General features: G+C 38.6%; 1 protein-coding gene across 1 annotated transcript in view; it reads right to left on the bottom strand.

The window, feature by feature from the left end:
* Positions 1-21,554, bottom strand: part of MND1 (meiotic nuclear divisions 1) — a 42,597-nt gene that overhangs the window by 14,943 nt on the left and 6,100 nt on the right. Inside the window, exons 6-7 of the mRNA XM_086464810.1 lie at positions 6,141-6,215; positions 3,303-3,417 (exon numbers count right to left, since the gene is read on the bottom strand). Coding sequence (XP_086320936.1) covers positions 3,303-3,417; positions 6,141-6,215 — 190 coding nt within the window. The remainder of the gene's footprint in view (positions 1-3,302; positions 3,418-6,140; positions 6,216-21,554) is intronic.

Genomic DNA, 21,554 nt, shown 5'->3' on the forward strand with positions numbered 1-21,554 from the left:
AAAACCATGTCTCTGTCCTGCACCAGCTGAAGCAGGATTATAAGTTTAACAGAGAAGTAGAAAATCCCAGGTTTTGGGTGGGGTTTTTTGGTTGTTGCTTTTTGGGTTTTTTTGGGTTGTTGGGTTTTTTTTTTTTTTTTTTTTGACTTCCGATGACTGCTGTCAGTTAGACTACCTTTAATGTTAAGGAAGAATTTACTACTCAATCCTAACCCACACAAGACAGCTTAAAAAACATTTCCAAGTGGCAGAGACAAGCTTCAACCACTCAACTGAAGCAGTCATTATGAGAAATCCACATATTTTGCAATTCTAGATATATTTTTACAATATCCTACCTGTAAAATGCAATTAACCAAATATATCCACACAAGACCAGATAATATTTAGCTTCCTCTAGTGGTCAGTCCGTAAATCTTGTTTCTTTTGCTTTTCCTGTAGTTAATTGTTACATACAAATACCAAAATTCTGTGTTCAAATGCTGTAAACTTAGGAAGGCATTAGAGATTATATTTCAGCTCTCTAATTCAAAAGCCAAGGAAATTAAGCCAAAACATTCAGCAAAACATTTGTTACTGATATTAAAAGGACAAGCAGCAAAGTCAGCAAAAACCAGAGTTAGTATTTAAGTATTTTAACTTGCCCCCTTGTGAATATGCTTTATGATATATTTAGTTACATGGTCAAACATGACTTTCCCACCACAAGACTCAGGAAGGAAGACAGATGTTCAGCTTTTAGTTGAGTCTTCAGATATTTGCTATGAATCATCCAAACTTCGTTTTGACCCTGGAATTGGGTATGTGTGTTTTAATGAAGCTCACTGCTGTACAACAGGTTTGTTTCTGCAATACTGCTTTGAGGGAAAGAGCAATTAGAAAGCCATAGCAAAGCAGTCACCAAATTTGAAGGCCACTGAAATCAGATGACAATTTGCTAAACCCCAAAAATACCACAACAAAAAATCAAGGCAGCTCTATGATATGGGATGGGAAACTAATAGAGTGAAATTTTATACTGAGAATTGGAAAGATTTTCTTACAGATTGAAGTCATTAAGGAAGAAGAGGGAAAACCCAACTGTTGAAAGTGACAAATGCCCATTACAAAACCTATTATATTGAACAATCCAACTCTTAAAAATAGTGCAACTATATGACATAAGTCATCTCTGTTTCTGACTCAAAATCAAAATAAGGTAATTTAGAGTTAGCAACCTACTCATGTGATATAACTGAAAATAATCACAAGGATTATGTTATCTAAATTGTACAGCTGGTAGAAAATCATATCACTCATGCAGTTTGAAAAAGCTTTAAAACCTGTGAACTTTGTAACTTGTATTATAAGGTTTGATTATAAGGTTATTCTTATATATATGTAACAGTGGCAGTAACTTCCATGTCTAGCTGAACATTTTCCATTGCCCGAGATTCTTTATTGCCTTCTGACACTAAAACCCATACCTTCCTGCATCTTGTTTTGCCTTTGCACCTTCCCGCACTCTGGAATGAGAGAAATGCCCCCAACATTTTTTTCTTTTTTTTTTTTTTTCCTCCTCATTTTCCCTTAATGCCTGTAAAATTCCATTCAGCTTTTGCAAAGACATCAAGTCCCCAAAATTGACATCGCCATTTATTCATTTATACGTTGCCAGCAGCAATGTGCACTGCCCACGCAACAATGACTAATGAAACATATAATGAAGCACAAACTTTTTAATCGAAGGTCAGGGTCAAATTATTTTTGAAATACTACCACATATTCCCCTGGGAATCCTCCAGGTAGCCCAACAAGGTTAACCTCACCAACTCCCTTAAATGCTCATCACTCCATTGCAGAAGCTCATGTGGAACTTCCACACACTTTAAAAACCAAACAAATAAACAAACAAAAACCAAAAACCCAACCAAACAGCATATAACTCCGAAAAGAGAGAAACACATGACTGAAGTAACTAATGATTACATTTCTTTCCCTTTCCCTCTTTTCAGGATATTAGTCTCTGTGTTGCCAGCTAATGTAGCTTGCCCTAGCATTCAAGCTGTGATTTGCCCCCTTGTGCCTAGTATTTAGGCACGTGCTCACTGCGGCTGCTTCAAAAGAGGCTCCTCAAATCATTCAATGCAACACTTACCATAAGGGTATCTCAGCAGTTAAAATACCTGGCACTACAGATCTCTCTGCTGTCTGTATCTGCCTAACCTCATTCATTTTCACAGCTGGAATGTGTCTGTTACTTGTCCTCAAGGGAGCACGCAGTGAGGGATTTACAGCACAGTAACTAACCTCAGGTCTTGAGTTTGCTTATTCCCTGGCATACCATTACATCCTTGGGGAAAGATAACGCAGCTGACAAAAAAGTGACACAGCCGCTCAAAATAAATAGTATCTGTCCAATTTTGGGGCGAGCTGCCAACTCTGTTTATGTTCCTGGCCTTCTCTCAGCACATTTCTAAACCTTTGGACTTCGTTAGAAGAAGAAGGAAAGAGAAAGATTCAGTCAGGTATCTTCTCAGAAAAAGGTCTGTGCCTGTTCCTCATCACTATGTAACTGCATTTTGACATTACAGTAACTGAATATGCAGCGGTGTTTGGGTAGCAACATAGCAGCTTAATAAATAAAACATGAGAGTTGAAGTAGAGAAAATTCAATAAAATTTCACGCATGCTTTTCATTTTTCATGCTAAGGATCAGAATATTAAGTACATTTTAGTGCCCAATTCTGTATTAAGTATTAAAGTCACTCATCATTCCTCATATTCCATTAGAATTAGAAACTCCAACCAAAACCCAGCATGTCAGGGACAGTACAACCAGTAAGCCAACAGAGTAATACCATAGTTACATATAAGTGACAATAAAGTGACTCTAATGAAATTCCTATATTCTAAACAGACAAGACAAAGCAAGTCGAAAGATACCTGTTCTGCCAGCATGGAATTGAAGGTAAATGGGAGCCCTTCCTACACACATTCTAGGGTTCAGCACACTTAGAAGTTATAGAATTAATATGGTTCTAGAAAGAACGGTCCTACTATTAATTCTAAAGCATCAGAATATTTCAATTTTAGGATTGTTTGTTAATTGCTCTGTTCCTGGCAAAGTAAATGTCAATAAAAACCCTTTATATAGCACAACAGAACATGAAAAGAAACAGTCAGTGTACTTGTATTGTATTGCTCACAGCTTTAAAAAGAAAAGCAGCTATTCTTTGGTGTATCTCTGCATACCAGATTTTAAGCTAAAGACGTGCAGACCTTTTCATACAAAAGTTCACTTTAAACAATATACAACTTACGCATTTCTTCAACGACGTCTGGATCACATTCTCTGTATTTGTCTATTTCTGCCTTTAGCTGTTCTTTTTTCTGTCGAAGGGCAGCAAGTTCCTCTATTAGAGCTGCACGTTCTGCCTGAGGATTTGAAGTATGTTGGAAGATATTAAAAATGCAAAAATAAAAATCAGTAATTATTGCACAGACTGTTTTTCAAAAAATTAAAAGATGTAAATTTAAAGGCTGTTTTCACTATTGCTTTCTGTCAATGAACCAGCGGAGCATTTTATGCAGACACAAAATTCTCAGTGACACTAAATGACATCGAGTACAAACTGGAAGGAAAAAAAATTAAGGCCACAGTAGATAAACAAAAGAACAATTTTCTACAACCTTTGAACTCGATACAGTTTGACAAACTCCAAACAGATCTCTTCTCGGGCTTAAAGCTTAGATGATATTTAGGAGTGCCAGTCTTGTAATCAAAGACAGTATTACAGAAAAACCTACCATTCACACTTCCACAAATCAGGGCGCTATGTATGAACACCCTCTGAATTTAGTTTTCCCTTTCTTTTTTCCTCACCATTTAACAGCAGTGGTCTTAAAAATAAATTCAGGTATTTATGACATGGCAGTCTTTGCTGGGAGAGTATACAATATCAACCTCAAATACTCTATTGATCAATAAGGATCTGCAGACACTGACTCAACATGAGCTCTCCCACAGCCAACTCAGCACATACTTTTAATTCAGCCTATAATTACTGCCAAACACTGTAACTGGCTGATAGTCAGAGAACTTGTGCTAGGGCACTGGGTAGAGCAAAAAAGCCAGATTGCGTAAGTTTGTAAACCATCAGGTTTTCAGCCAACGGAAATGTCCACAGCAGCCCAGCAGTCTGAGGTGGTTGGGGGGGGGGGGGGGGGGGGGGGGGAGGTGTTTGTTTTGTTTGGTTTGTTTGTTTGTTCTTTTCTTTCCAAACTTCCATATTCCCAGTGCTTTTGCCAGCAGTCTGGATTCAGCACATTCTGAAAATGCAGACTGGAAATCAAAAGCTTCCAGATGCTGGGGTGTGGAGGCCAGCTGCTTAGAGACCTACATCATGATCTAGATTTCTCGGTACTTCTTCCTGATGTACAATCCAAAGCCAAAATGCTGGAAGCATCAGCCAGAACAGAATTTCCAGGACCAATAGCTTCTTGTGACTAAGGCAGGCCACATGGTGGAGAAGCCCAAGTTTTGAACAGTCCATTTGGAAACCTGACAAGCACAACTCTGTGAGAAACCTGCCTGTGACTCCCTGATTATAGTCAAAACACCAGAGTGTTCCTACAAAACACTTCAGATTCTAAGATTTGGCACTTTCCTACAAAATTCAATTCCACCTGAAAGCTTCTGGCTGTCCCTGCTGTCCTGGTTTGGGCTAAATCAGAACTAATTCTGGTTTAGTGCTTTAACTTTTCAGTTAAGTCTCCTCTAACTAACGGCATTTTCTGAAACAGCAGCATGTTTTTCCAGACAGTGACTGCTCCTAGCAGTGATAAGGCCTGATGTTTATAGTTCGTACCAAGGAAAGGTGTGCAGAGGCGCACTTGCTCATACTTGTTCTTGTAGCAACCAAGGTCACTGCTAAATCTTGTACTCCATGTTGCGGTGCCGGGAGTGAAAAGGGTCACAAGCATGAAAAAGGGTCGCACCTGCAGGGAGGAGCAAACCCGACAGGTGACCCAAACCTGACCAACAGAGTATTCCATCCCATAGATGTCATATTCAGTATAAAGCTGAGAGAGCACCAGGATCTCTCTCTCTCTTCTTCAATAGCCAACATCTGAGGAGGACTCTGTCTGTTCTTGTGTTGTCCATCCCGATCCGTGCATCCCTGAATCCAGTGCCTGAGTCCAGCTTCTGCATGCCGTCCCTGCCTGCTGCCGAGTCCAGCCTGGGACTGCCCCAGTGCCAGCTCTGCAGTGCAGTGGTGACATATTGTCATCAGGGTGGGGGGGAGTTGGGTTTGGTATTGGTTTTGTATATATCTGTACATATTGTATATATTTCATTATTTCCTTATTCTTATTATTATCTTTTCTTTTATTGTTATTGTTTCATTAAAGCTGTTTTAGTTTTCTTTTCCAAACCGTAAAGTCTCTCTCCCTTGTTCTCTTTCCTTTTCCCTTTTGGGAGGGGAGAGGGGTTAGTAGAGAGCGTCTGTCATTTGTTAGTGGCCGGCTCAGGCTCAAACTGTGACACCTGCTTATGCACTTATTTTTTTGGAGGTTTAAACCACTTTAGACTGAGCATCTCAAAACAAATCAGCAACTTGAATACTATATGAAGTATTTCTAACTAATATGCTACTTCATATATATGTTAAATATGAAGCCTAAATATTATTTTGCAGCCTTAACAGCTTCAGCATGCAAAGAGCACCAGCTTACACGGCTGCTCAGAACAGTAATTTAGAAATCTAGATTACAAATAAGATTTAAAAAAAAAAAAAAAAAAAAAAGACTCCCAACACCTAACATTGCAGTTACTAGATTTGGCAGTTCAGCAACCATTGGCAACTTTGGTACACACCTCTGAGTACTTCAAGTTTTAAGATATCTTTAAATCTGAAAAAGCCTAAGAAGATTACCAGACTTCAGGAAGTGACATTTTCTCAGCCTTGGAGCAGGCAGTTGTCAATATTTTAGTCATTAGTGCATGACCAACTAAGAATAATCTAATATCTGGGGGTTTTCTGTCCCTTTCTCATCTCCAGTATTTAGAATACTAAACAACTACATTAGTATTTACAAACCATGCATACTTGTAGCCCTACTTCCTGGTAGGAATGCCTCCCCCCAAATCAACTTACACTATCTTCACGTCCAATTTTTGATTTCTCGATGCTTTTTTGTAAAGCCTCTTTTTTCTGACTGCTTTCAGCAAACTGATAAAGGAAACAAAGAACAAAATCAACCTATTTCAGGAACATATATTAAACTTACCTATAAAATGTGTATACATAGAAATATATTTAAACAGGTGGACATACACTTTTAAGTATATAAATTTATATGTATTTATAACTTATGTAATAAAAATAAACACAAAATAAATACAAAAGCACCCAAATATAAGTCTGAGGCTCTGAATCACACCAAAGAATTGCAGGAAACAACTTAAAATCTAAGAAATTTTCACTCCCGTGGAACATAATCTTGTTACGTACTGCATGGGACCAAAATCCTATTTCATACCATAATCTGGCATCTCTGTGCAAAGGACTCCATGACACGGAGGCTTTGGATTAGATTATTTCCTTTGGTCCTTTTCCAGCTCTCCTTCTTCAATGGAAGCAGTGACAAAAGCTGTAGCAGATCCACCTGCTCAGCTGCTGATACCAGTCTTCCCAAAGGCTGGTATGCCATTGGCGTGGCCCCAATCCCTTTTGCATACTGGTGACTAGAAGCCTCTATAGCTCAAGGGCATGTAAAGCCATGGCCCTTTTTCTGTGCTGCACTCACACTGCTAGACTTCAGTTACCTTCCTTCAGGCCCAGGGCAAAGGAATCTCATAGAAGTCCCATCTCACAGGGCTGGTGTGAATATTCCCTTCATTTTCCTGTTACTTCATTAACCTGCCACCCATCTTGAATCAGGCCCTTCCAGTTTAGTTGGAAGTTTTCTAGAGACGCTTTGGAAACTCAAGCTTAGCAGGATGTTTGACTCACCCCTCAGGGACACAATATTCATCATTAGCCAAAGCACCTTGAAATATTGAATGAGATGAATGAGAATGCAAAAAAAATTCTAATAAAATAAAGTTTAGAAACTAATTACTGCATTTGAGACCACCACAAAAGAGACGACAGTATGCTTTGTAAGTACTCACTCTTTGGTTTAGCTTTAAGATGTTCTGAGCAACAGTCAGGTAGAAAACTAGTATATCAGACTAATCGTGTCAGAGCCCAGGTTTCATTTTTGCCTTCCCCCAAAAACCCTCACATAAGCCTCCACTTCTACATTCTCTTTCTCACTGAGGATCCCACTGAGTGGAAAAGCATTCCTAGACATTTCTTGCAATCTCTAGCCTTGATAATTTAACTGTATCATTTATATTCTTGTGCAGCTGAAATACCAAGACCACATTCATACAACACAAACAGAACTGTTTTGGAGCCATAATCACTTCTCAATTTCTATTTAAACTCATGTTCAATCCATATTTTCAGAAATAAATACACATTAAATGTAAATGCATGATAAATGTCAGGCAGAGATTACTGCCAACTCTTAAGAGATCAGCCATAACGGTAAAAAGCAACTCCGTACTGGTGGTCCGTATAGATTGGGACCCAGCCCAACTGCAGCTCACCAGGCTCAGGCATGCCTTTTATAACTCAATTTTTAAAAATTAAGTACTCTTTCTGGATAAGTATGCGTTCATGTATGTGCACATACATACAGACAAGAAGGCCTCCTTTCAAAAAGACTGGTTTAGTTTTTCTTCAATTTATGTAGAAATTACACTACTGGTAAGGCATATATAATTTGAGGAAAAGTATGTCCAGCTTTTTACTCGTTGCTCTCAGTGCAAGTAACCACAAAAGCCGTGTGGGTTTCAGTACGTGGCTTGAAGTACACCAACATCTTAGTTTTGGTAGATAGTTAAACAGTACTCTTACTGGGCTTTCCACAAAATTCTTAAAACATTAAGCGTGTTAGCCCCCACATTATGCCATACTAAACAGAATTACACAGTTCAGAAGAGGAGAAGTACTTAGGTGCGGTTTACAGTTTATGGAGCCCAGCGATGAGAAACACCAGAGCACACATTGTTCAGTATCACTGAACAAATAATTTTTCTGGAACAAAAACTCACAGAGGAAGCAGCAAAGCCAAGAAGCTTATCTAGGCCCATATACCACAAGTGCAAAGACCAAGCCAACGCCTTCTGCAAGAGAGGCCATAAAGATGTCACTTTCTCTGTTTTTTCATATTCATTTTTTTTTCAGAATGCATTCTCTAAAATGGAAGTACAGGAGGAGCTCAGTGAATTGCAATAAAATCATAAAAAGCTGTTTTCCAACTTGGAAGCATGTTTCCCAGTATGGCATCTTATTATTTTCTTGGTCCTCTATATTTCACAGCATTTAGTCATGAAAATGATAGTAATGACAAACACTGAGAACTACAGAAATTTCTGAGATTCTGACCTACATAACATACAAGGTTGCCATGCCACAAGGTTGGAAGATTAGATCTTCTGTCTCAAAGCAATGATGATTTTTATACAATTTTATTCAAGATTTTGCTTTCTTCTCTCACATTTTTTAAATTGTCTTCACAACCAAGAATTTACAAAATAACATTAAACCACAGATCTTTATTTTTTTTATCTAGAAGTCACAATGGGTATTCCCAAGACAACAAATAAAAGATGAGAATAAGGAAAGGAATAGCAGAAGGAGGTGAGATATTGAAAAAAAAACCCCAAACATAGGACAAGGATGCAAAGGGCAAAGAAGAGATGGCCAGTGTCTGTGTGAGGAATCTATGACAATGGGAGAAGCAAGAAGGCTTGGATATAGAGGCAGGAACACAGCTGAAAATAACTGTAAATGAAAGAAGGAAAGACAGTGAGCAAGGATAAAGGAGTCAGAAGGATAAATACAGATGACACAATACTTACTTGAGAAGTAAGAGCAAATGGCAGATGACAGGTTACAGGGCATTAAAAGAGAAAAAAAAAAAGCAAAATTTGCAAGTGTTGCGTATGTATGACAGCAGATGATCACATCTGGCCAAACACAGTGACTTACTTTCCCACTCACCAGCTGTAGAAAACCTTGATTGCAAAGAAGCACAACAGCAGATGGAAGATTTCAATCCTTGGAGCAATCTTGGGACATTTTTAAAGGGAATTGGCAAATATTTCTCAAGAAACATTAACCACCCTGAGAGACCACTCCTGCCAATAGCAGTGAGATTGATCTAGAGAAAAAGCTACTTATTGTCTCACTTCTATGTTTAAGAGAGATGTCTGGTCTGACACATGAACAACCTTCTGCCACAAGTGTAACTGACCACGTTTGGAAAACAAGCACAAAAAGAGATATTCTGCTGTACTAGAAAGTTGCATGTCTCCAGTCTGTCTGCTCCGAATCAGCACATGACTATGCAAGATGCAAGAAACCTGGGAAAATGTCATCTAGGGGAAAGCTGTTTGAAGAAGGGAGATTTAATTAAAAGCTAAAAATAAAAAAAAAATTCTCCATGAGAGCATTTTCAGTGTTTGCAAAACACGGTGGGAGCCTGCAAGAAGACAGACTACCAAAGTAAGTAACTAGCGTCTATAAAACAGGAGAGTTGGGAAGCAGTTCTTTGAATTTCACACACCACTGTGGTCAGTTAACTGACCACTGGCCTAGCTTTGACACTAATTCAATCCAAAGTCCCCCAAAGGGATGTTCTTTCTGACTTTGCAAAGGTCTCATGATGTTTAGCTATGCATTTGTGAAACAGTTTGCATGTGCTAAGTGCTATATGCTGATGATAACCATCAGTTCCATCACAGGCTGTGGGGTCTGGTTTGCATCAAAGGATACAGATTAGATGAACACATGTAATTCATAATACACTATGCAGACATTATTTCTGGGGTTCCACTTTGGCAAGCCAATGATGTACATTTTGAAGAAGAATGTTTAACCCTGACACACAACAGCAGCAGGTTTCAGTTCTCTTCCTTCTCAAAACCTGCCTAATACTGTCCTAGCTCTACACAACTGGATTTTTATTCTCCAGCAAAAGTTTTTGTCGGTTGCATTCCTTCTGGTTCCTCGTTCTTAACCGCTCTAACCACCAATAACCCACCAAACACGTAGGTTGTCTCCCTAGTGTATTAAAACATCTACAAACCTGGTGTAAGCCATCCAAACACAAAGCCTAGAGTATGTTCATGGGACATGAATCAAACCAAGGTCTCACATGCTAACCACCAAAAGCACTTGCAGCTCTTAGCCCGCTGTCATTATGGTCTTAAAGAGAAGTATCATACGCTCAGTTTTCTTTCAGCCAAAACACTCAACCAAAAATGGTATTAAAAACTACCGCTATTGTGAGCACCACTCACTGTGGCACTACAGAAGAATTCAAGACAACCATTTTTTAATTGTTTATAACTTTGCAAAGTAGTTTACTTTGGCTTTGAATTTCACCATGCTTTGTTTCAGGCCAGAGGTAAGGGCTTGTTTGCTCTTAGCTTAAACAAAAGCAGTTCAAGAGTTTTAGGGTGACATTTGCAGTAGATGGGTGTATTTCTGTCCTACGTTAAACCTAACCCACCACTGAAAAACTTAAATGGAATTGACAGAAGGCTTGGAGAGAAAGTACTTCAAAGCATTCCTCTAGATTTTAAAGAAAGATCAAAAAAACTTGAAGCCAGAAAGCAGACTAATATAGAGAGAGTAAAAATGCAAAGATTAACAGCCAAAGAACAATCTGAAAATATTGAAAACAGACCTGTTGTCTTAAAAGAAAGGCATAGAACTTTACTAAAAGAAACCGCTTGGCAATCATTGTTGACTAAAGCAATAAAACTTGAGGGGAAAAAAAAAGCAGCACACCAATGCGCAGAATTGCTTTCTGAAGTGCTATAGCGAGCATACAACTACTTCTTTGACATACACAGTCACGAATACAGACTTGCCAGGGCCTCCAAATACACAGAAGGGCACTTTTAAGCCAGCTAATTATGCCTGCAGTGGAGTAGAGAGTATTGCTGTGAACTGCAGTACTGCCACTTCTCCGCTTTCAGGATGCCTGCATACCGCTTGTAAATGCTATTATTGGATATACCCCATCCAACGAACTGAACTGCAGCAGGAGCAGGTCCCAGGTTCTCCGGGACGTTAGTCAGGGATGCGACGTACACTTAGTGAAACACAGAGAGCAAGCATATACTTGTTCTAGAAATACAGTTAAAAGATTTTTTTTTTCTTTTAAGGTTTGTGAAAGGAAGAGAGAGGCAGCGCTCAATGTCTTGTCCCAAGTTACTGTAAGTCACTTCAGCAATATGAAGTAGGGAATTGTGTTTGCTGAGGCTTAGAAGGAGCACAAGAGAAGCAACTGGGAGACTGCAATGGTTCAAGAAGCACAGGTAAGAACAGGAGTAGAGATTAAAGCAATATAGGAAACAGAATTTTTAACTTAGAAATTGAAGAGACAGCAAGATTTTTTCAGCAAGAAAACATCATAAAACAGATGGGAAATAGACTGTAGAAAAAGTGTAGAGACAGAGTTAGGGCCTCCCATATTTCTGTACTCACAAGAATTTTTTTTCTTAAACACTGCATTATACGTATACTGGGAAAATGTTCAATACAAGAATTCTGTTCTCTTTATGCATGCTACACATTTTGCCATAAAAAGATTACCTCATATTTAATGCGATCTTTGAAAGAGTCAGTTCAAAACTTGGGAGAAGAATAATTTTCTGGAGAAAAAGGAGTTATATTTGCTGCTCAAAATGAAGGGCTGGTGCACTGATTCTTTTAAGTGAATAATACTTGTTCCAAAATATCATGCTAGTAATCCTGCCAGTGTGCAAATTCTGTCTTTTTAAAGGAGTACTGAAGAGCTAATGAGTGGATATTTTTTAGTTTTGGATTGTAACTTATGTCAGTCATTAAAAAACAAGTAGGAGACATTCAAGCTAAGGAAGTGAAGGTTTTTTCAGGGAACTAACTGAACAAGTATTTGACATTCCACACAACTGTCCAACAAAGCACTATGAAGATTCTCAAAACAGAAGAATTCTGAAGTTAGATCTGTGCACTTACAAGCAGTATTTATATGTTTTGCCAGAGCATTCATGTGGGCAATACTGATTTACTTGCCCCTCCCACAAACACAATCCATTTTGTGTTTCAAGATTAAATTTAGGCTTATAACCCTGATTTATTTAGCATGCTAATACATAAGAGTGAGATTGAAATACCACCTGGTAAATTAGGCACGGCTGTTCTCAGGTCATGCTGAGTATGAGATGAGACCTTCTTCCTGCAATTGCTTTTGGATAAAGAAAACAGAACGTGCGGGGTATCCAGAAGAAACCAATAAGAAATGCCCCTGCCATCAGAACCTTCACCCAACCACGTACAAACCTTACATTGCTAGCCACAATTATTTTACAGATTATTACTACATAGTAAACCCATCTACATTAAAAGTAGCTTTTAATTCATTTATTTTCCATCTTTTTAGATTTGCCGTAACAGTTAAAGTTTACTTAGAGAAGGTGTCTTGCTGTGAGCTTTTGGGTTTGCTTCATTCATTTGCAACACCATTTGGCAAGTACTAGTTATGCAACAGAAAATAACCACTCCAGGCCAATCTCCTCAATAAACAAAAGGTGAAAGAAACAGTTGTGCAGGCTGAATGAAAGAACTGAATTTCTCTGGCTGCTTTCAGAGTTGGCATAATTGGCATGACTTGAGGGACAGATGGCTGTCTACTCGGATACAAATACCAAGTATGCCCAATCAAGCCAAAAAAAAAAAAAAAAAAGCTGAAACACCTCATTCTTCAACCCTGTTTCACAAATGCAAGGAGTCTAATAGGGAAAGCTGAAAGAGCCAAAAGGCATTCGCATGACTGACAGAACTACAAAAAAATTTTAATACCTGGATATGAAGGGTACTTGTTACTGCACATTAGTGTATTTACTAAACCTACAAAGTCCAACGTGATAGTTAACAGGTCTGTTCAAGGCAGAAAGAACACTGAAAAATATTTTCCCTTGGAAAGAAAGGGAGAAAAAGAAGAATAGGTCTAATTTTTCCCTAAAGGGCTTTTAAAGATTACTATCCTAACCATCTGGGCTGTACACCGACAATGCCTTTGGGACTAAGCACAGACAGTTAAAACACAATGTTCATCTGATATTCCCTGAGCTCAAGCATTGCCTAAAGAATACAAAAAACAAATTAAAACTTTATTCCCCAGACTTTAAAAAGCCCAAATTCTACACTGAGATATTATCAGTAAAATAAAAAGCCTCAGTAAAATACATCTATCAAATTTCAGAGTTTTGACAGCACTCTTACATGTTCACTCCTTACGCCAATTTCATTGTTTTTAAGTAATGCTCAGACGCATAACCAAGTCATCTCAAACTCCTGATACAAAGAATAGTCTTTGATGGAACTACCATGTGTTCAACAAGATGAGCTGTTTGACTGTGACAAGAAAGACCCTTCCTCTACAGTCTCCCTGCTTCAAACTAACTTCACACATTTTGGTTTTATATTCTGGGGTTTTTATTGCATTCCTTTCAGAAGAAGAAAAGGTTATGAAATGAGATTTACAAAATTGCACGCTAGTATTTTATTTCTGCATGCAGGCTAATTTTCTAAAATAAAACATGCTACATTAATTGAATTACAAGACTTTAAGGTGAAAGTCAAAGTTCAAATTATGTAAGATTACAACTCACTGTCTCCATCAAATCCAGCTTTCAAAGTAGTATTGCCTCAGCCCCACCCCCAGGCTGGAAGCTCCTGGCCTTACAGCAGAGGCAAACTTACAGGTTTGCCAGACAGAGCAGAACATCTGACCCATTAAACTTTCTCAGGATGCTGGGTTTCTGCTGATGTGCTGAACCGTCCCTCACACCTGCCACGCCTGCTGCGGGGCATGGGGAGTTGTGCAGGGCATAGGGCTGCACCTGGGCCAGATTCAACTTCTGGAGCAAGAGGCCCATGTTTGTTCCCAATTTCTTTGCATTTCAGATTAACAATTTCATTGCAACGTCAGGTAAGGAGCCAGCAGACAGTATGCAAGCCTCTTCAAAAAGGAAAGGTAAATAGTGTGATGATATTACCTAAAAAATTCAGTTTCACAGAAAACACTGTTAGAAAAAGCAAGTATTTTTTCCTGCATTATATAAGAATGAATATATAATAGACACTGCTGGGGCACAGTAACAATATATCCTTTTTAATATAGAAGGATTCTTCCTTCAAACCTACTTCATAATCTTTACAGTTACTACAGAGCCAGCTTTAAAAAAAAAAATTGCTCTTAAATCATGCCAACTTTAGCTTATGCTCAACAAGAAGGCAGGAAAGGAAAACCTACACTTCACAGTTGCCATCAATCTAGTTACATATTAGCAGCTAGTAAAAGGAAAAGCATGAAATTCAACTAATGAACACATAATTATGAGTTTGCTTAATTCTAACAGAAGCCTCCAGAGCACCGTATTTTTAGAAGCCTGCCATGACAGCAGTAACTAAGCACACCCTCCAGGGCTTTGTAGCATGCCATTAAACATAATTCCAGAAGGCTCTAATTAGTTACAGCATTAGAAGAGTATTCTCTGCTGGACATTTTAGGACTTTCTAAATTCAGAATAATTTCAAGACATCAACATTTTTCAAGTGCAAGATGCAAAGAGGTAACAAAAACCCTGGACCGCTTCAAATAAAGCTTTATTAGCATCTTCCAGGAGACTGATCCAGAGAATAAGCTTTACAGGACCAACAGACAAACAAGCATAGATATAATCAACATATTCTCAATGTTTAAATGATGAAAATTCTCAGCATCTTACTTTTAGGATACTTCTTACTGCTACAGCTCCCACTGAATGGTATGAAGTTAGCTAGCCATACCATACCAGCTTCACAGTTGGCCATTTCTTTATGTGTCTAGTCCTTTATTTCAAAAGAAATGCACAGGTCAGTGAAAGCCTGCAGACTGAAAACAGGGAGGGGTCACTAATTCCCTCGGTTGGGACAGTCATTACTGCATGAGGAAAAAGAAAAAAAAAGTGAGCCAGAAGGGAACGGAACCACACAGCAGACTGGGGCTGCAGATTATCAAAATGGCCAGGACAATGCAAGGAAGAATAAATAATTCAATAAAGTAGAAAGCTAAATGAGATGCCCTCAAATATGAGGGAAATAGCGAGGCCCAGCATGGATATGGGAAGACTGCCATAACTGCTTAGTCAACACACTGGGATCCTGCCTATGTATTGTAATGGGCATTAAAAGAGAGAACTCTTCAGCCATTAGACTTTTATTTTTCCTGGAAAAGGACAATTTGTTACGTTTTCTGTAACTTAATAAAATTAAATTGTAAGCATACATATTAGAGAAAAATGTCTAAACAACTAATTCCTAACACAAGTCCCATGCATAAGTTGTAAAAGTACTGATGTACTTCTCTGGTTTTAGAGGACAGTTCTTTAACTATTCTATTTATTTGCTAACATTCACAAAATTCATGCTAAAAAGACAGCTCTAAGCTTTTCTAAAAGGTATTTCAGCAAAGCCCAACATCACGAGAAACCTTAAGACACTTTATGCATGCAAGTCCTTTATGTTCAATTAAAAAAAAAAGTAATTTTAAAAATATACAGAATACTGAATTACTACAGCTATTCAATTGACCACAATGTGAAAATCTTGCACCCAAAAAATAAACTGTTCTATCAAAAGCATCAGGCCATGGATTCCAAAGGTGTTGCACATGTTGCACCTCTAGGAATAGCCCATCCCTGCCACAAGGAGAAAAACCAGTGACAGCCTGCATTCAAAACCATCGACAGAGGCTGAAAATTGAAACAGAGGTGTGAGGTGTGCAAGGAGCTCTGTTAAAGGCTGATACACCATCTATCGAGGATGCTTCTAGAAAGCAATGCAAAAAGTTTGCCTCACAGCACTAGGTCCCATAGGCACTCCCTGGCTGATTCAAAGTGCCAGCCAGGGTCACATCTTGTCCGGCATCTTCAGCAACGTCACCCAACTCCAAGCACCATCAGGCCTGTCACCCCTCACTGAACATTTGTCATCTCCACAGATCTGTATCTCAGTTCAGCATTGACTACTCTAAGCCAGCCACCTCTGAATACTTGTACCTACTTGGAAGTCCAGAATCAATCTCCAAACTGTGTGGAAATACACTGACAACTGAGTGAGTCAATTGGATCAAGGCAGAGGCTGCTCCAGTAGAAACAATGTGGACAGCAGAAGTTTCTGGTGCTTCAGTCAGTGGTCTCTAGCAGTGCCTATTCAGCAACTTTCCATTCAGTAATCCAGTCACAGTATTTGAGGAGGAAAAATATATCTGTCTAAAAGGATAAAATAAGCTGCATATTGAAAGAACTTTCTGATGATTAAAATCCAAAATTTTCTGTGTGCGTTCTGAACAAATAAGGTTCTCTCCTTTTAGTTATGTTGTCAAACATCTTTAGGAGGCTTCAAGGCAGATTACTCACCAATATGATTATTTTTTTCCATTAACTGTTTTCAAACAATATGCATTCCCAACAAAAGCATTTCCTAATACAGCATTCCCTGAGTCTTTTAAAAATTATTTTAATAAAACAAATCCTTTCTTTTTTTATATTTCAATGCTCGTAAGTACAAACAATTTGGCTCATGTGAAGTCACTCTATTTTGACAACTTCATTCCGGGGTTTTGGATTTTGTTTTTTTAAAACTAGCTGCCAAAGGAGAGTTAGGATGTACTGACTTCTAAATTCTTCCCCTGGCTCAATCCATGAGTCATGGGAAGTGAAAATCCCTCCTCTTACCAACCCTAGGGCAGGGATTTAAGGAATGAAACATCAACTAATCCTTTCCATCTTAACTAATGCTGTCCCAATGCAATACTTAGTGGGAGAAAAAAAAACATTGCCAGAAACTCTCCCCAAGTCTCTGTTGCTCATGCGTATCTTGAAGCAAGCACAGAGAACAGCATAAAAAATGCATCCTATATCCTGCTCTAAAAAGATTCTGTTTAATCTTCATGGCAGGACAAGGTGACACCATCCTGCTCTCAGTCTCAGAAGGAACAGCAGCCATAATACTGTTCGCTGTTAAACCTTCCCTTGCAAAGCCTAAGAATACAAAAGAATAACCCACAAGAAAGCAACCTCACAAGAAATAAGGTAGGGACAGCAATTAACAATAAAATGGCGAAATGAATGGTTTTGAACTGAACAGTCAAAAAAACAGACTGAGGAAAGGAAGTAAATTGGTTGTTTCCTCAGGCTACTGAATTACATTGCTCACAGTACTGTCAATAATTACACCAACAACTGCAAGAACTTGAAGAACTTGGTATTTCAGGTCCCTATCTGTCAAAAATGTTATATTATGCTCTGGCAATTCTCCATGACCTTATGGTTCGAGCATATATCTCTGTCACACTCAATGCCAGACACTCTTCAATGTCACCCAGGATCACTGAAATTGCTTCTGCCTCCCTTAAGCCCTGTAGTGTCAGTACAAAACCTACCCCGTGCCAACTCCAGTCGAGATCCCCCCAGTCACCCTGGCTGTGGCAGAGGATGTGCTGGAAAGACGGGGGCTTCTGAGGGTTGTGGTTTGCAGACTCTCCAGCCCTTTGGGGAAAAAGGCCTCACTGTCACTAGTTACTTTAATTAATACTTAATTTAAGCCACTATAAAGCAAAATGCAAACAGGCATTAATTCACCTTATCTAAAACAGACAGCACAGTTGCAAGTGTTTTACTAAAGATGTAGATGAAAAAATGAAAGAAAAATCTAAGCTCAATCTGTTTATACTAAGGTTACATCAGAAAGGTCTCTTCTTTTCCTTGCTCACCAATAGGCCATTTCCTACCAGATAAAACTGTTGTCAAGGTTTTGGTTGCATATGTGCCTTCTCTTCCTCAGCAGGTCACATATCCTTCACATTCATATCCCTTCTCTAGCAACATGCACATCAGAACAGCAGAGAACCCAAACATGCAAGGGGGCTAACTGTATGAAACACATTAGCAGCTCTTGCCTGCGATTGAACATGACTGTGATTAACATGCTGGGGTTGCTCTTTTCCAGTCTCCTCATTTTATGCATGCTATGAAATCCACAAAAGGCAACAGAATCATCAATAAATGATGATCTTTCTGCTTACACTACATAGGCTGAATTCTTTGTGAGTTTAATAAAACCCCGAAGCTTCCACTATTGTTATGCCAAGAATAAACATCTAATTTTGTCAAAATATAATTGATCATAGGTAATTCAAAACTTCAGAACCCAACTACCAGGAAAATATTGATCAAGAATAAACCCACATCCTTTCACCTTTTCTTATGGAAGGAAAAAAACAAAGCAAAACAAAACAAAAAACCACCCTCTCGGTAAAGCTTCACAGTTCTCTTGACAAAGGTGAAGTTCCATTAAAAATTTCTCCAGTTATAAACCATGTCAAAACAATACTTCTCAATCCACTCCCTTGCTCTAGTTTCACATCTCTTAGCTGTACTGATGCAACTATAAACTTGTCTAACCAAAATGTAACTTCCAACATCTTTTATTTTTTTCAGTGGTCCAATTCACAGGTGCATTAAGCATAACCAAGGGCTGAAGAATAAGCACCTGGCAGAAGGCATAAACCTTTAAGAGCTGCCATGCCACTGCAAAACAAATCAATATAAAATCCATACGGACCTACTTTGCAATTCTTACTCTGTGAGCTATCGGAGAAAAAAATTGCAGCAGATGCTACACAAACTGAAGAGATTTGCTGTCCTTGCTTTCCAGAAAAACACAAAGTCATCCAAAAAGTAACCCTGGGTTAGAGAGCAGCCCCGAGATCCTAATCCGATCAGCACAAGACTTGCCATATATGTCAGTTCAGAGGGTAGCACCCCTCTCTAAGCACCCACTCCCACAAAAGCAACTTGAAAGATGGGAGTAGGGAGGGAAGTTATGTCAAAAGAATCTTTATTTCAAGCATTAGTTTTAATTGCCGTCTCTCTGCACAAGGGGATCACACTGACGATGTAATAAATCCCTCCTGAAAAAAAATCTAGGGTATACACAACCACTGTGAGGTGTAACTTTAAACCTCCAGACAAAACTGGCTTGCTCTTCAATATGAATACTCAGATTTCTTTGCTACTGAGTGTCTAAGTTGGGTTGTTGCTCAATAATCACTAAAGTCTGAAAAAAAAAACCAAACCACACGTTTCAAGAATGGTTCCTTAAACCAGCCTCCCCATGATCACAAGCTCTGTAAGATGCAGAGATCTACAAGCAACTTGGCTTTACGAGCATAATGAACATTATGAAGTACCAACATATGCAGTCAAAAGGTCCTGTAGCAGGCCCAACAGTCAAATGTAAGCCTCAGGGCTATGAATTAATAGAAGAATTTGCACCGTGGAAAAGTACATTCTGTTCATCCACATTATTTTCAAACGTCTCAGTTCAGGACTTGGGATCATCCCTTTCCCTTTACTACTTATCCGTGCCCTCAGCAAACAAAAATATTGCCTCCTGGTAAAAAGCCTTAATTGCAGCATGAATTGAACTGCTAGATTTTTAAAGTTGTGTTTAAGCAAGGCGGCTTGATTCTGGCTTGTAGATGCTGAAGAAAGAGACCAACTCACATAGTTAACAAGTGATCTGGACAAGACGCAGAAAGAAAACGTGTCTCTCAGCATGCCACAAGCTGTATATAGGAATGATCAAAGACAGCCAACATGCAACAGAAATGGTACAATAGCATACTTTTTTCCTCTGCTTTACATGTTCTGACAAGAAGTTTTCTGACATTCGGTGACTGGATTTAGAAAACCTTAAGAAAATCTGTATGTGTTCACATCAAGAAGAATACAAACACTAAACCAGCTAATTTGAACTCACAGACAGAATCTGTTATCATCTTGTAAAAACATTCAGAGCGCTATTCATTGAAAATGCCACCTTTCCACTGTGTCAACAGAGAAAGAGAAGTTATTTTCAGCTAGTGAAAACGTTTTTCCCTGAAATACTTCCATTCTCATCAGGTAAGCAAGGTAATGAATATAACTATCTTTAAGGACTCATAACATGGTCTAAAGAGAGCTCTTCTATCAGTAAGGCCATATGTTAGGAGCAGGACTTGGGTTGCAAATAAGGGTCTGGTAACAAAACTATTTGTTTCAATTGGAGCAGTTTTATATCGCAAAACCGTTTGTATCAGCACAGTTTATTTCCTACAGAGAAATATCCATAAAATAACACCACAATACAATAACTACGTGCCTATTATAATGCCATAATAACAGATGGTTTTATGTTTAATAATGTAACAGTACATTTAAAGCAGTACAGCATATGTTTGTAGATAACCCCTGGATACTTATGGTGGAGCACATTTGGCAGATTCTGCAAGACATTCCAAAGATGATACTCATCAGGGTATGTCAGAGACCTGCTTGATCAATTATCTTTAAAATTCATGATGGGACTGGGCCCAAGGGCAAAGACAACAAATATCAACTCCTTCATTCAACTACTTGGCTATAATATGGGGTGTGAGCAAAACCAGAAAGTATCCAAGAGCAAATCATTTGCATTCAAGACAGTGGCACCAGGGTGTTCAGTGAACAAAGCAGGAGTTTTGGCATGTATTTGTTCAATTGCTCAGTTGGCATTTAATTTCTGGCAAAGTAGCCTGGTCTAAAACTTGTGCGAATATGCTAAGTTGAGTAACTTTACTAGGAAACTCAGTTCCAAATCAGTGCGGAGTTAAACTGATCTGTTTCAGACAAATGCAACTTCACTGGAGTAGGAATCAGCGCATTGTTACTAACAGTACATAAAAATTACTTTAAGCCCAGTTGTTCCAGACTAAGTTCATGCCTGAACATAGGATAAACGTATCCAGCTAAATCAAGAAGGTTTTTAATATCTGGACTCATCTGAGTTCTGAAAACAAAGGCAGTAAAGGAGCATCCAAAATTGTCAGTGGGATAACAATGTTAGCCAGGTCTCAATACACACAAGCTGAAGTTGAGAACACTGTACATGAGATGGTAATGATGACACCAGAGCTATGCCTGAAGAAAATAATGTCTGTAAAAATGTATGGATGCTACCAACAATTTTGCATTAATTCAAATGATTCTTTTATAAATGGACATAATGCTAAATAAGCATGAGAAAAGTTGGCAGTGTTGTGCTGCAATCAGACCATAAATCTAGTTTATTGATCTTGTTATCACACACTCCAGTTGCATGATATGATGCATAGCTGCTGATGAATAGATGCTTTCCCACTCGAACTAAAAGAAGTAAGAAAGACAGTTCCTAAAAAGTAGGAAAGAACCAGATCAATAGAACAGCAATGTTGCAACAAAAGATGCCTTGCTCTTCTGCAGAAGTTCATGAGCAATTTGCTCTTCTCTCCTAATAAAAGTGCAATATGGGATTACACAAGCACTCACAAATTAAGCCACCAATAAAACCAGACAG

Source organism: Leptosomus discolor, chromosome 4 (genome assembly GCF_034619465.1).
Source record: "Leptosomus discolor isolate bLepDis1 chromosome 4, bLepDis1.hap2, whole genome shotgun sequence".
NCBI lineage: Eukaryota > Metazoa > Chordata > Aves > Leptosomiformes > Leptosomidae > Leptosomus > Leptosomus discolor.